Here is a 15,792-nt window from a genome sequence, read left to right as displayed (position 1 = left end):
TACACATACAGCTCAGTTACATGCACATTACACATATACAGCTCTACTGTGTACACATACAGCTCAGCTACATGTACATTACACATATACAGCTCTACTGTGTACACATACAGCTCAGCTACATGCACATTACACATATACAGCACTACTGTGTACACATACAGCTCAGCTACATGTACATTACACATATACAGCTCTACTGTGTACACATACAGCTCAGCTACATGCACATTACACACAGCTCTGCTGCAGACATATATAACACACACATACACAGCTCTGCACCACGCACATCACACACACACAGCTCTGCTGCATACACATAACTTCAGCTCATCCAGCAGCGATCACAACCAGCACAGCAGAGTCCTGCATACACTGAGCAGATGAGCCTAGAGCAGCAGCCCCTGATCATGTGACTTCTCCTCCTCCATGTGACTGATCACATGACGGTGACATCATCACAGGTCCTGTAAGCACACGGCTCCTGTACAGTCTGCAGGTGGAGGTATATACGGTTGTGGTGACATCAGGAGCGCTGGGGGAGGGGACATTACTATTAACCCCTTCAGGTCCACAAGGTTTTATGACTTAACGAAGAAGATCACAAGATCCAGAACTTTCTGTGTATTTGTCTCTTTCTTTCTCTGTTGTTGTTTCTATTAGCAGCCGCCATTTCTCATCGTCTCCTCTTCTTCCCTTCAGGTTTCTCCAATCCAGGATCCTCTGCTGATATCTTCTATATAAGAGAATTCTCCTGGATGACCCATCAACCATGGAGAGAGACAGGAACAAGATGGCCGACAGGATCATAAACCTCACCCTACAGATACTCTTCCGGCTTACTGGAGAGGTGAGGGATTCTGGGAGTGATGTCACATGACCTCATTCTTATCTATGTAATAACAGATGGATATGACTGGAGAGGTGAGGGATTCTGGGAGTGATGTCACATGACCTCATTCTTATCTATGTAATAACAGATGGATATGACTGGAGAGATGAGGGATTCTGGGAGTGATGTCACATGACCTCATTCTTATCTATATAATAACAGATGGATATGACTGCAGAGGTGAGGGATTCTGGGAGTGATGTCACATGACCTCATTCTTATCTATGTAATAACAGATGGATATGACTGGAGAGGTGAGGGATTCTGGGAGTGATGTCACATGACCTCATTCTTATCTATATAATAACAGATGGATATGACTGGAGAGGTGAGGGATTCTGGGAGTGATGTCACATGACCTCATTCGTATCTATGTAATAACAGATGGATATGACTGGAGAGGTGAGGGATTCTGGGAGTGATGTCACATGACCTCATTCTTATCTATGTAATAACAGATGGATATGACTGGAGAGGTGAGGGATTCTGGGAGTGATGTCACATGACCTCATTCTTATCTATGTAATAACAGATGGATATGAATGGAGAGGTGAGGGATTCTGGGAGTGATGTCACATGACCTCATTCTTATTTATGTAATAACATGGATATGACTGGAGAGGTGAGGGATTCTGGGAGTGATGTCACATGACCTCATTCTTATCTATGTAATAACAGATGGATATGACTGGAGAGGTGAGGGATTCTGGGAGTGATGTCACATGACCTCATTCTTATCTATGTAATAACAGATGGATATGACTGGAGAGTTGAGGGATTCTGGGAGTGATGTCACATGACCTCATTCTTATCTATGTAATAACAGATGATATGACTGGAGAGGTGAGGGATTCTGGGAGTGATGTCACATGACCTCATTCTTATCTATGTAATAACAGATGGATATGACTGGAGAGGTGAGGGATTCTGGAAGTGATGTCACATGACCTCATTCTTATCTATGTAATAACAGATGGATATGACTGGAGAGGTGAGGGATTCTGGGAGTGATGTCACATGACCTCATTCTTATCTATGTAATAACAGATGGATATGACTGGAGAGGTGAGGGATTCTGGGAATGTATGTAGTTATATTAATGTGTCTCTCCATACACAGGATTACACAGTAGTGAAGAAGTCCTCTAGTGGAAGAACCCTGAGCCCAATCCCGGGGCCCCCACCTCACTCCCTGATACATGAGGAAATGGATGAACAGAAGATCCTAGAACTCATCAACAAGATGATGGAGCTGCTGACTGGAGAGGTGACACTGCTGGGACGTTATACAGTAATGGAGGGGTCTGGTGATGACTGGAGAGGTGACACTGCTGGGACGTTATACAGTAATGGAGGGGTCTGGTGATGACTGGAGAGGTGACACTGCTGGGACATTATACAGTAATGGAGGGGTCTGGTGATGACTGGAGAGGTGACACTGCTGGGACGTTATACAGTAATGGAGGGGTCTGGTGATGACTGGAGAGGTGACACTGCTGGGACATTATACAGTAATGGAGGGGTCTGGTGATGACTGGAGAGGTGACACTGCTGGGACATTATACAGTAATGGAGGGGTCTGGTGATGACTGGAGAGGTGACACTGCTGGGAATGCTGGGACATTATACAGTAATGGAGGGGTCTGGTGATGACTGGAGAGGTGACACTGCTGGGACATTATACAGTAATGGAGGGGGTCTGGTGATGACTGGAGAGGTGACACTGCTGGGACATTATACAGTAATGGGGGGTCTGGTGATGACTGGAGAGGTGACACTGCTGGGACATTATACAGTAATGGAGGGGTCTGGTGATGACTGGAGAGGTGACACTGCTGGGACATTATACAGTAATGGAGGGGTCTGGTGATGACTGGAGAGGTGACGCTGCTGGGAATGCTGGGACATTATACAGTAATGGAGGGGTCTGGTGATGACTGGAGAGGTGACACTGCTGGGACGTTATACAGTAATGGAGGGGTCTGGTGATGACTGGAGAGGTGACACTGCTGGGACATTATACAGTAATGGAGGGGTCTGGTGATGACTGGAGAGGTGACACTGCTGGGACATTATACAGTAATGGAGGCGTCTGGTGATGACTGGAGAGGTGACACTGCTGGGACATTATACAGTAATGGAGGGGTCTGGTGATGACTGGAGAGGTGACACTGCTGGGACATTATACAGTAATGGAGGGGTCTGGTGATGACTGGAGAGGTGACACTGCTGGGACATTATACAGTAATGGAGGGGTCTGGTGATGACTGGAGAGGTGACACTGCTGGGACATTATACAGTAATGGAGGGGTCTGGTGATGACTGGAGAGGTGACACTGCTGGGACATTATACAGTAATGGAGGGGTCTGGTGATGACTGGAGAGGTGACACTGCTGGGAATGCTGGGACATTATACAGTAACACCACTGGAGGGGTCGGGGTGATGACTGTATCATTATGTGTCAGGTTCCTATAAGGTGTCAGGACGTGGCGGTCTATTTCTCCATGGAGGAGTGGGAGTATGTAGAAGGACACAAGGATCAGTACAAGGATCAGGTCATGATGGAGGATCAGCAGCCCCTCACATCACCAGGTAATAGACATGACTATATACACACGTCCTCTCATTATTTGTATGTAAAGAATGAATTCAGTCTCTGTATGTGTTCCCTACAGTCAGATCCAGTAAGAGAACAGCACCAGAGAGGTGTCCCCGTCCTCTTCTTCCACAGGATGATCAGGTAGATGGAGATATTCCCTATGATCTGTAGAAGGGCTGTGAAGCTCTTGTGGTCAGTCCCCTCACCCTCCATGACTCCTCATCTCCTGCTCATCTATAAAATCCCACGTGACTTCTCCTACTGTCTGATGACTTTTACAATATTTCTTCCATATCTTATGATTTAGGGAGAAGATCTGAACAATATTAATGCTCCAGAGACAGATGTGAGCAGTGATGAGCAGTGTAAGAAGGACATTCCTACAGGGAGGGATCTGATCTATATTAATGTTAAAGACATAAAGGAAGAAGAGACAGATGTGAGCAGTGATGAGCAGTATAAGGAGGACATTCCTACAGGAAACAATCTAAACTATATTAATGCTACAGACATAAAAGTAGAAGAAGAGGCAGATGTGAGCGGTGATAAGCAGTATAAGGAGGACATTCCTACAAGTAACCACCCCGGTGAGTAGTAACCACTAAATATAGAGAAGAGTCACAGATTCTACCACCATTCTGTCTTCTGTCAGATTGTTACTTCGGCTTTCAAACCCTCCCCCCATGCCTCCTGGTTCCAGATCATCTTTAAAGGGGTACTACAACCCTAAGACATCTTATCGAAAGGATAGGGGATAAGATGCCTGATCACGGGGGTCCCGCTGCTGGGGACCCCCACAATCTTTCATGCAGCACCCTGTTATCACCAGCCTGCGGAGCGATCATCGCTTTGGGTCTGATGAATCACGATCTCAGGGCCGGAGTATCGTGATGTCACGGCTCCACGACTTTCACCACACCCCCTCCCATAGGCTTGCATTGAGGGGGCGGACCGTGATGTCACACAGGGGCGGGGCCGTGATGTCACACAGGGGCGGGGCCATGACGTCACAATACTCAGGCCCCGTGATCGTGATTCATCAGACCCGGAGCGATGTTCGCTCTGGAGGCTGAAGATAGCGGGGTGATTGCTATAAATAGTCCCCTATGGGGACTATTAAAGTGTAAAGATAAAAGTAAAAAAAAAAAGTTAAAAAAATTTGAAAAACCCCCTCCCCCAATAAAAACGTAAATTGCCCCATTTTCCCTATTTCCCTACCCAAAAAGTATAAAAAAATATTTTATATACATATTTGGTATCACCGCGTGCGTAAATATCTGAACTATTAAAATAAAATGTTAATGATCCCGTACGGTGAGCGGCGTGAACGTAAAAAAAAAGTCCAAAATAGCTGCTTTTTTATAACATTTTATTCAAAAAAAAAAATTATAAAAAATGTATTAAAAGTTTTATATCAGCAAATATGGTATCAAGAAAAAGTACAGATCACGGCACAAAAAAAGAGCCCTCATACCGCCGCTTATATGGAAAAATGAAAAAGTTATGTGTCTTCAAAATAGGGGGATTTTAAACGTACTAATTTGGTTAAAAAGTTTGTGATTTTTTTTTAGCGCAACAGTAATAGAAAAGTATGTTATGACGGGTATCATTTTAATCGTATTGACCCAAAGAATAAAGAACACATAATTTTTACCATAAATTGTACGGCGTGAAAACGAAATCTTCCAAAATTAGCAAAATTGCGGTTTTCTTTTTAATTTCCCCACACAAATAGTATTTTTTTGGTTGCGCCATACATTTTATGGTAAAGTGAGTGATGGCATTACAACGGACAACTGGTCACGCAAAAAACAAGTCCTCATACTAGTCTGTGGATGAAAATATAAAAGAGTTAGGATTTTTTGAAGGCGAGGAGGAAAAAATGAAAAAATAAAATTTTCTGCGTCCTTAAAGGAGTACTCCGGCGCGCACTTTTTTCATTTCATCCCGTCCGGGCTGCAAAATGAAAGAAAACGCACATTCTCTTACCTGCCAACGAGCCCCCGGAGCTCCGGTACACTCCGGTACAGGTGTTAGGTCCCCGGGCTATATTCTTCTTACTTCCTGTTAGCCCGGCACGTCACATGGAGCTTCAGCCTATCAGCGGACGCAGCGATGTCCCGCCTTGGGGTTAAAGGGGTACTCCGGTGAAAAACTTTTTTTTTTAAATCAACTGGTGCCAGAAAGTTAAACAGATTTGTAAATGACTTCTATTAAAAAAATCTTAATCCTTCCTGTACTTATTAGCTCCTGAATACTGCAGAGGAAATTATTTTCCGTTTGAAACAGAGAGCTGTCTGCTGACATCATGGCTACAGTGCTCTCTGCTGACATCATGGCTACAGAGCTCTCTGCTGACATCTCTGTCCATTTTAGGAACTGTCCAGGGTAAAAGGAAATCCCCATAGCAAACATATGCTGCTCTGGATATTTCCTAAAATGGACAGAGATGTCAGCAGAGAGCACTGTGCTCGTGATGTCAGCAGAGAGCTCTGTGTTTCAAAAAGAAAATAATTTCCACTGTAGTATTCAGCAGCTAATAAGTACAGGAAGGATTAAGATTTTTTAATAGAAGTAATTTACAAATCTGTTTAACTTTCTGGCACCAGTTGATTTAAGAAAAAAAGTTTTTCACCGGAGTACCCCTTTAAGGCTTTTCCGAGTAGATTTTGTAGGGTTTATTGTGTCACATGTGTGTTGTGCCAGAATTTCCAACAAAAAAAATCCAAAAACCCCACTAACTCTCCACTTTACTCAGAAAACCCTACAAAGGGGACGTGGCCATCAGGGAAAAATATATATTTTCAAATGAAATCTACAAATTTAGTAAAGTTTCTGCATAAAACGTGGTGAATTTGAGCTCAGAGCAATTGTAAGAAGAGGAAAACGTAGGGAAATGGCGAGTATGTGCGTCTGTTACTAATGGGGATCACACTAAGGGCTCGTTCACACGAGAGGATTTATTTGCAGGTTTCCCGCTACTTGTTATAAAGGGGGCGGGCTATCCACAGGAGATTTTCGGCTGTGGAATTTCCGATGCGGAAAACTCGCCGCAAGCCCCATTGAAGAGCCCATCCCCCTTTCTAACACGAAGCAAGAACCATGTATATAAATCAGCTCGTGTGAATGAGCCCTAAGTGTGTGCGGCAAGATGGTAAGACGCACTACTAGCTCCACTATTTTCTATTTTATTTACTGTATTTTTATTAATTAAAAAGTTATTCCTAAAATTTTATATTTTTTACGTTTTATTTAATGTTTCAACTAATTACATTTTTTTTCTATTTCCTTTTTTTTTTAAATTTTACCAGATTTTTTTTTATTTTATACATTTTTTTAAACTTTTTTCATGTTTAATTTATTTATTTTTTAATTTTTCTGTCATTCCTTTTTTTTTTATCTATCCCATTCTATCTATATTAATGTCCCATTATAGTTCTGTTAATATCTAACCACAATACATCATAATTTTTTTGTTGATTTTTAAGTTTAATAATTTCACCTTTTTATCCCCACAATCCTAGAGAACTAATTTTCCACTATAAACTACAATACGTCACGTAAAAACAATATCAGAGTCGCTTCAGTCAGTAAAAGCGCCCAAAGGTAATACAACATAGAGAGACATTTGAAAATGGGTCTTGGTAATTAAAGGGGAACTCCAGTGGAAAACAATTATTATTTTTTTTTTTTTTTTAAATCAATTGGCGCCAGAAAATGAAACAGATTTGTAAATTACTTCTATTAAAGTAAATGAATAGGACTTATCAGCTGCTGTATGCTCCACAGAAAGACGTGTAGTTTTTTCAGTCTGACCACAGTGCTCTCTGCTGACACCTCTGTCCATGTCAGGAACTGTCCAGAGCAGGAGAGGTTTCCTTCAAAGACTTCAAGGAAAGTAATTATAACTATTTGCACAACTATGTTTTTTGACAAGTACTACAACATTACATAGGGTCTTTAAGATGTGAATACCCCTTTAAAGTTATTAAAATCTGTGTTATTCTCTGCAGATTCTTGTAGCAGGAGATCAGAGGAGAATCTTATATCTTCAGATTATAAAGCAGATGATGATATCACACAAGATACATATGAAGAACATTCCATTATCCCAGATACACCCTCAGCCCTTCACAGCCAAGATCTGTCATCTCATCCTTATATACAGGTCCTGTCTTCTCAGTCATCACAGAAAGGTCACAGAAGGGGTGTTGGACATCAACGAGCTCATACAGGAAAGAAACCATATTCATGCTCAGAATGTGGGACATGTTTTACTTTTAAATCAGGTCTTGTTCAACATCAAAGAATTCACACAGGAGAGAAGCCATTTTCATGTTCAGTATGTGGGAAATGTTTTACTCAGAAATCAGACCTTGTTGTACATCAAAGAACTCACACAGGGGAGAAGCCATATTCATGTTCAGAATGTGGGAAATGTTTTAGTGTTCAATCACATCTTGTTCCACATAAAAGAACTCACACAGGAGAGAAGCCATTTTCATGTGTAGAATGTGGGAAATGTTTTACTGCGAAATCAACACTTAAATATCATCTAAGAACTCACACAGGAGAGAAGCCAATTCAGATCTATAAATGATGCAGATAACACATCTATATATTATCCATGTACATAGGATATCTGACATTTATACATATATCATATACTGCATCTCCAAACTTGTTACCAATTGTTAATAAAAGTTTTCTTTCTTTATATTATTTATTATTCTTATATTCATCTCCGCACACTGGACTTATAATAAATGTAATATTGTCCCTGAGGTTGTATATAGGGAATGTAACGCGTCAGTGTTGTCCCCGCCCCCTTCTCATTATGATTATAGAGACTTTAATTCAAGGCATCAGACAGGATCCGCGCGTCTCCCTTGAAGATCGTCTCTTCTGAACATAAGACGCTGCAGATACTTTTATTTATCACAAACCCTAGACCAGCGTTTCCCGTCTTGACGTCTATTTACGTAATTTTTTTATCAGGTTATAAAATACATTTTTCTAAATCAGAAGCCGTTAATAATATTTGCCGCTTGTTCTATATGGTAAAATCTGAAGAGAAGTTCCTATTAAATAATTGTTTAGGTAAAGGGGTATTTCTGTGCTCAAGCGTTCTTGAATTTTGTTCAGACCGCTGGGAGCCGGTGGCCGTGGTAGTGATGTCATAGCCACGCCCCCTAGTGATGTCATGCCACATCCCCTCCATTTATGTCTATAGAGATGAATAGAGGGGGCGTGGCCTGAGGTCACCACCACTGCTGCACGAACCCGGCGTATGTTTAGAACAGCAGCAGGACCCCCACAATCAGACCTCTTATCTTCTATACTTTGGATAGAGGATTAGATGTCTAGCAGCGGAGTACCCCTATAAATAATTGTTAGTTACGTTTTAGGCGAGATGTCGGGATTTTGTATTTATTTTCCTATCTATTTCTTCTTTTTTTTTGTCGTCTTTCTTGTTCTCTTTATAAAGTGTTTATATTCATCTTTTTTTATTGTGGCAATATGAATATTACTGTTTGGCCCTTTTCACACTACAAAATTACTCCGTTTTATAAATCTGTTTGAAATTCCTTTAGAGAATGTTAAAAAAAGGATGTTCTACGTCTGTTACAAAATCCCATTAAAGTCTATGGGATTTTTCTATTATCCGTTATGACCTGTAATAGTTCGTTATAACTAACGGAATTTAGTGGTGACGGAACATGTGACGGGACTTCCACTCATTATTTTTCTGTTTCAAGAAACGGATAAATTAACGTCCGTTATATTTTAACATTGAGGTCTATGGCTGAAGGACGTTACCAAATACATCCGGAAATGTCCGTTATTGTAACGGACATTGGTTTTACTGAGCATGCTCAGTAAAGCCTTCTCTACCCTGAAGTCACATGGTGTAGTGCTCACACCCCCCTGTTAGGACATCCTAAAGATTACTATGTTATCCCCGATTAAATACATTTATTTCTCTACCTTATATTTTAGCTCCTTTAAAGTACAAAACAATAAAGGGAACACTAAGACAACACATCCTAGAGCGATCATCGCTCCTTAACCCCTTCCCACAAATGGACTTAATAGGACGTCCATTTTTTTCTGTGCGTTCCCGCAAATTGACGTACAATCGCGTCCAGTCACGATCACAGCGCCGCGGGTGTGCGGTGGTGATCAGCGGCGGGGGCGGCGATCTACTTTACAAGTAGAGAATCTGAAATTCAAAAAAAAATGCTAGATTTTAAATTTTTCATGAAATTTTTGGTGTTTTTCACACTAAAATGCAGAATGTATGGACCAAAATTTACCACTAACATTAAAGGGATATTCCAGGAAAAAACTTTTTTTTATATCAACTGGATCCAGAAAGTTGAACTGATTTGTAAATTACTTCTATTAAAAAATCTTAATCCTTTCAATTATTATCAGCTGCTGAAGTTGAGTTGTTTTCTGTCTGGACACAGTGCTCTCTGCTGACACCTCTGCTTGTCTCAGGAACTGCACAGAGTAGAAGGTTTCCTATGGGGATTTGCTTCTAAACTGGGCGGTTCCTGAGACACGTGTCATCAGAGAGCACTTAGACAGAAAATAACTCAACTTCAGCAGCTCATAAGTACTGAAAGGATTAAGATTTTTTAATAGAAGTAATTTACAAATCTGTTTAATTTTCTGGAGCCAGTTGATATATAACAAAAGTTTTTCCTGGATAACCCCTTTAAGTACAACGTGTCATGAAAAACCAATCTGAGATTCCCTTTGATAATTTAACGTTCCCGCAGTTATTACGACATAAAGGGGGACAGGACAGGATTATAAATGAGCCTTGGTTACCATCAGACTGGATTCCCTTCAGTTGGTATCCATAGAGGGCGCTCTCTGTGTACACTACTTTCCCTCTCTCACATATGCACCAAGCACATAGCAGGCTGCATTAACTGTCAAAAGCATCAGCCAATCAGAGTGCTGGGCCAGTGCAATATGCAAATGAGCTGCAACAGGTGACGTAACCGCCCCCTTTCTGCCCTATTATAAAAGAAGGAAGATGATTAGTCGGTGAGAGGGCGGAGGAGGGGCGGGCAGAGGAGGTCGTTCTCTTGTCAGGTCCTTTTCCATTCACTTGTCATATACACCTCTCCCCAAGTACAAGGTCTCCCCCCCCATGGGCCCATAAATAGAGCGGCTGTTATAGTAGAGTACGGTAGGTGAGATGTGGACAGTCATCTAGGAGCCACAGAGCCTCTTTGCTGGTGGACAAACAATGTCACATCCCTTGTGGGCAAACTGAGCCGCACTCTCATTGGGTACCTACCTTATTAAGCTTAGGATTCACACCCTAATTCCTACCAACATTATTATTGCTTTTGGAACACAACAGGTTGGGGGGGGGGCAGAGTTTACAAAATCCCGGGGTCCAGCCCTTTGGAATGACATCTACATGTTATCCGTTTGGGCTTCGCTGGTAGGATTGGCCGCACCTAACACAACCACAAGTAGGACCCATCTTAGTGTTCTCCAATCTAATATGTGGCAGGAGGCCTGATAGTCCCCTGAGGGGCAGAGACATTGATCTGGGTGAGAGGAGGAGACAGGGGCCTGTGTACAGAGATGGACAATGCACAGTCCCACTTACCTGGCTGCCGTGATAGAGACATGGCGCCCCCACTGGCCCCCGCACACACAGTCGGTGTGATGACTGTGTAATGTCTGATGTCTGCCATAAGTGGTGAGTCACGGCTGCTTGTAGCAGCTGATACACAGAGTCTATAAGGCAAGTGCAGGGAAAGTGTCCGGTGTCCAGACAGAGTTTGGCGAGAGGAGTCTTTACTCTTTCTGGTAGCCAGGACTGTGAATAAGTGACCCTGAGCCCATTGTATGTGCAGACTATTAGGTAGAGTCCTGAGCACTTGGATATGACTACCTTACCGGCTGGCACCCGTATGGTGGCGCTAGTGAGCAGTTCTCCAGTGTAATCCAGGTAATAGCGATGATGACTGTGATGATGTCATGTCCCGGGCAGAGAATGAAGCGCTGACTGTGAGATCTTGCCGACTTCTATACGGCAAGATGGCTGAGTGGTTAGTGCTCTTGCCTTACAGCGCCGAGGTCGTAGGTTCAAATCCAACCAAGGACGACATCTGCAGTGAGTTTGTATGTGTTTACATGGGCTTCCTCCAGGTCCATCCACTATGATCCCTTTCACCTTCTCACAATGTGTAATGTACATATAGCTGAGCTGTATGTGTACACAGTAGAGCTGTATATGTGTAATGTACATGTAGCTGAGCTGTATGTGTACACAGTAGAGCTGTATATGTGTAATGTACATGTAGCTGAGCTGTATGTATACAGTAGAGCTGGATAGGTGACTACGTTCTAAAAGAAAACTTTTATTAACAATTGGTAACAAGTTTGGAGATGCAGTATATGATATATGTATAAATGTCAGATATCCTATGTACATGGATAATATATAGATGTGTTATCTGCATCATTTATTACTCTGAATTGGCTTCTCTCCTGTGTGAATTCTTTGATGCTGAAGAAGAGCTGATTTCCAAGTAAAACATTTCCCACATTCTGAGCATGAAAATGGTTTCTCTCCTGTGTGAGTTCTTAGATGACTGATAAGGTTTGGTTTGCGAGTATAACATTTCCCACATTTTGAACATGAAAATAGTTTCTCCTCTGTGTGAGTTCTTTGGTGTTTTTTAAGATTTGATATTTTAGTAAAACATTTCCCACATTCTGAACATGAAAATGGCTTCTCCTCTGTGTGAGATTTTTCATGTTCAGCGAGAGTTGATCTGTAAGTAAAACTTTTTCCACATGCTGAGTATGAAAATGGCTTCTCCCCTGTGTGAGATGTTTAAGAAGATTTGCTTTCTCAGTAAAACATTTCCCACATTCTGAACATGAAAATGGTTTCTCCACTTTGTGACATCTCTGATGTTTAAGAAGATTTGCTTTATCAGTAAAACATTTCTCACATTCTGTACATGAAAATGGCTTCACCCGTGTGAGTTATTTGATGTTGAACAAGATGTGATTTCTGAGTAAAACATTTTCTACATTCTGTACATGAAAATGGCTTCACCCCTGTGTGAGTTATTTGATGTTGAACAAGATGTGATTTCTGAGTAAAATATTTCCCACATTCTGAACATGAAAATGGCTTCTCTCCTGTGTGATATCTCTGATGTCTAACAAGACTTGATTTAGAAATAAAACATTTCCCACATTCTGAGTATGAATATGGTTTTTTCCCTGTATGATCTCTTTGATGTCCATCATTCCTTCTGTGACCTTTATTTTGCTGAACATCCTGTGATGACTGAGAAGACAGGACCTGTATATAAGGATGAGATGAGAGATCTTGGCTGTGAAGGGCTGAGGGTGTATCTGGGATAATGGAATGTTCTTCATATGTATCTTGTGTGATATCATCATCTGCTTTATAATCTGAAGATATAAGATTCTCCTCTGATCTCCTGCTACAAGAATCTGCAGAGAATAACACAGATTTTATTATCAGTATTAACCCCTTAACAACCCAGGACATTTTTGCATTTCTAAGCAATAGTACTTTGTACCCTTCATTTTTAAATAAGATTTACTGCAAAACTGAAGAAATATAGTTGCTATGATAGCGGAGCAGCCATACAACAGTGGTGTCAAACTGTGGACCTCCAGATGTTGCAAAACTTCAACTCTCATTATGCCTGGACACCAAAAGTTTTGTCTGCCTCCTACAGAGGATGCACACTGTCCCCGAAAGGTAAATCAAGGCTTCCCTCTCATGGTATCCCTTAGTGCGGTGGTCTTCAAACTGCGGCCTTCCAAATGTTTGTCAAAACCCAGCATATCCGGGAGTTGAAGTTTGCAACATCTGGAGGGCCACAGTTTGACACCACTGCCTTACAAGGAGCAGGGACACCCGTCTTTGACAATCATGTGGACACAGCCTCAGGGAAAATCACTGCTATGGGGCCGGTCAGGGACCAAATGACCGTGCCCCCCAATCCACCTGACCCCGCAGGTTATAATGGAGCAGTCATCCAAACCGCCCCCTTTATAATCCTCATGCCAGCCAGAGAATTCAGGCAAAGGATAGAGCAGTGGTTCTCCCCCAGGGGTACTTAGCAGTTCTCCAGGGGGTACTTGAAAAAACTCAGTAATGGCAGCCACAGCCACTGGTTACTGGTCTGGACAAGTTTGAAAGAAATGGTCGGCTGACATCACTGCACCGAGGAGCGGAGGACAGCAAAGGGGAAGCGCGGGCACTGGGTGCTGTGGGCAGGAACTACCATCAGCTTTGTTGCTCCACTGTCCCTGCAGACCGGGGACCTACTGCTCTGAGCCATAGGAATAGGTCCACAGACCAGAGGAGCAGTGGACACCAAACCGGGACAGTATGGTGGCCTACAACTATATATGGGGACAGTATGGTGGCCTACAACTATATATGGGGGCAGTATGGGGGCCTACAACTATATATGGGGACAGTATGGGGGCCTACAACTATATATGGGGACAGTATGGAGGCCTACAACTATATATGGGGACAGTATGGGGGCCTACAACTATATATGGGGACAGTATGGGGGCCTACAACTATATATGGGGACAGTATGGGGGCCTACAACTATATATGGGGACAGTATGGGGGCCTACAACTATATATGGGGGCAGTATGGGGGCCTGCAACTATATATGAGGACAGTATGGGGGCCTACAGCTATATATGGGGGCAGTATGGTGGCCTACAGCTATATATGGGGACAGTATGGTGGCCTACAACTATATATGGGGACAGTATGGTGGCCTACAACTATATATGGGGGCAGTATGGGGGCCTGCAACTATATATGAGGACAGTATGGTGGCCTACAACTATATATGGGGACAGTATGGTGGCCTACAACTATATATGGGGACAGTATGGTGGCCTACAACTATATATAGGGACAGTATGGTGGGCTACAACTATATATGGGGACAGTATGGGGGCCTACAGCTATATATGGGGACAGTATGGGGGCCTACAACTATATATGGGGACAGTATGGGGGCCTACAGCTATATATGGGGACAGTATGGTGGCCTACAACTATATATGGGGACAGTATGGTGGCCTACAACTATATATGGGGGCAGTATGGTGGCCTACAACTATATATGGGGACAGTATGGGGGCCTACAACTATATATGGGGGCAGTTTGGGGGCCTACAACTATATATGGGGCAGTATGGGGGCCTACAACTATATATGGGGACAGTATGGTGGCCTACAGCTATATATGGGGACAGTATGGAGGCCTACAACTATATATGGGGACAGTATGGGGGCCTACAGCTATATATGGGGACAGTATCGTGGCCTACAACTATATATGGGGACAGTATGGGGGCCTACAGCTATATATGGGGACAGTATGGTGGCCTACAACTATATATGGGGACAGTATGGGGGCCTACAACTATATATGGGGACAGTATGGTGGCCTACAGCTATATATGGGGACAGTATGGGGGCCTACAACTATATATGGGGCAGTATGGGGGCCTACAGCTATATATGGGACAGTATGGTGGCCTACAGCTATATATGGGGACAGTATGGTGGCCTACAACTATATATGGGGACAGTATGGGGGCCTACAACTATATATGGGGACAGTATGGTGGCCTACAACTATATATGGGGGCAGTATGGGGGCCTACAACTATATATGGGGACAGTATGTGGGCCTACAGCTATATATTGGGACAGTATGGTGGCCTACAACTATATATGGGGGCAGTTTGGGGGCCTACAGCTATATATGGGGACAGTATGGTGGCCTACAACTATATATGGGGGCAGTATGGTGGCCTACAGCTATATATGGGGACAGTATGGTGGCCTACAACTATATATAGGGGCAGTTTGGGGGCCTACAGCTATATCTGGGGGCACAGAGGGGGACCTAACAACTTTATGGGAACACAATGCGGGTCCTATTACTGTGTGTGACAATAAACATGGGGAGTTAGTAAATAGGTGGGTATTGTACTGCAGAAAGGAGCCTAAAATGTCTGTTTGTCTGGTTCTGTGGAGACGTCTTGGAGAAATCTTCATGGCGGTCTAGGCCAGATAGTGAACATAAGAAAAGTAAACAACTCCGGTTAGAGAAGACGTCACCTGTAAATCAGGGACTGGGGGGAGGAACAGGGGCCTGTTATAGAGGAAAGTATATGAATTATACTATAATTATTACAAATGTCTCTAATATGGGGGGACAATTTTT

At 42.8% G+C, this 15,792-nt stretch overlaps 1 protein-coding gene across 1 annotated transcript in view; it reads left to right on the top strand.

The window, feature by feature from the left end:
• The window catches only part of LOC130297916 (uncharacterized), a 203,106-nt gene that overhangs the window by 112,655 nt on the left and 74,659 nt on the right, over positions 1-15,792 (top strand). Inside the window, 6 exon segments of the mRNA XM_056550764.1 lie at positions 755-853; positions 2,015-2,161; positions 3,362-3,488; positions 3,572-3,636; positions 3,803-4,082; positions 7,509-8,086. Coding sequence (XP_056406739.1) covers positions 755-853; positions 2,015-2,161; positions 3,362-3,488; positions 3,572-3,636; positions 3,803-4,082; positions 7,509-8,086 — 1,296 coding nt within the window.

The sequence above is a fragment of the Hyla sarda genome (genome assembly GCF_029499605.1).
Source record: "Hyla sarda isolate aHylSar1 chromosome 1 unlocalized genomic scaffold, aHylSar1.hap1 SUPER_1_unloc_1, whole genome shotgun sequence".
Lineage (NCBI taxonomy): Eukaryota > Metazoa > Chordata > Amphibia > Anura > Hylidae > Hyla > Hyla sarda.
Note: the sequence above shows the minus strand (reverse complement) of the source record. Positions and strands in the feature narration are given on the sequence as shown.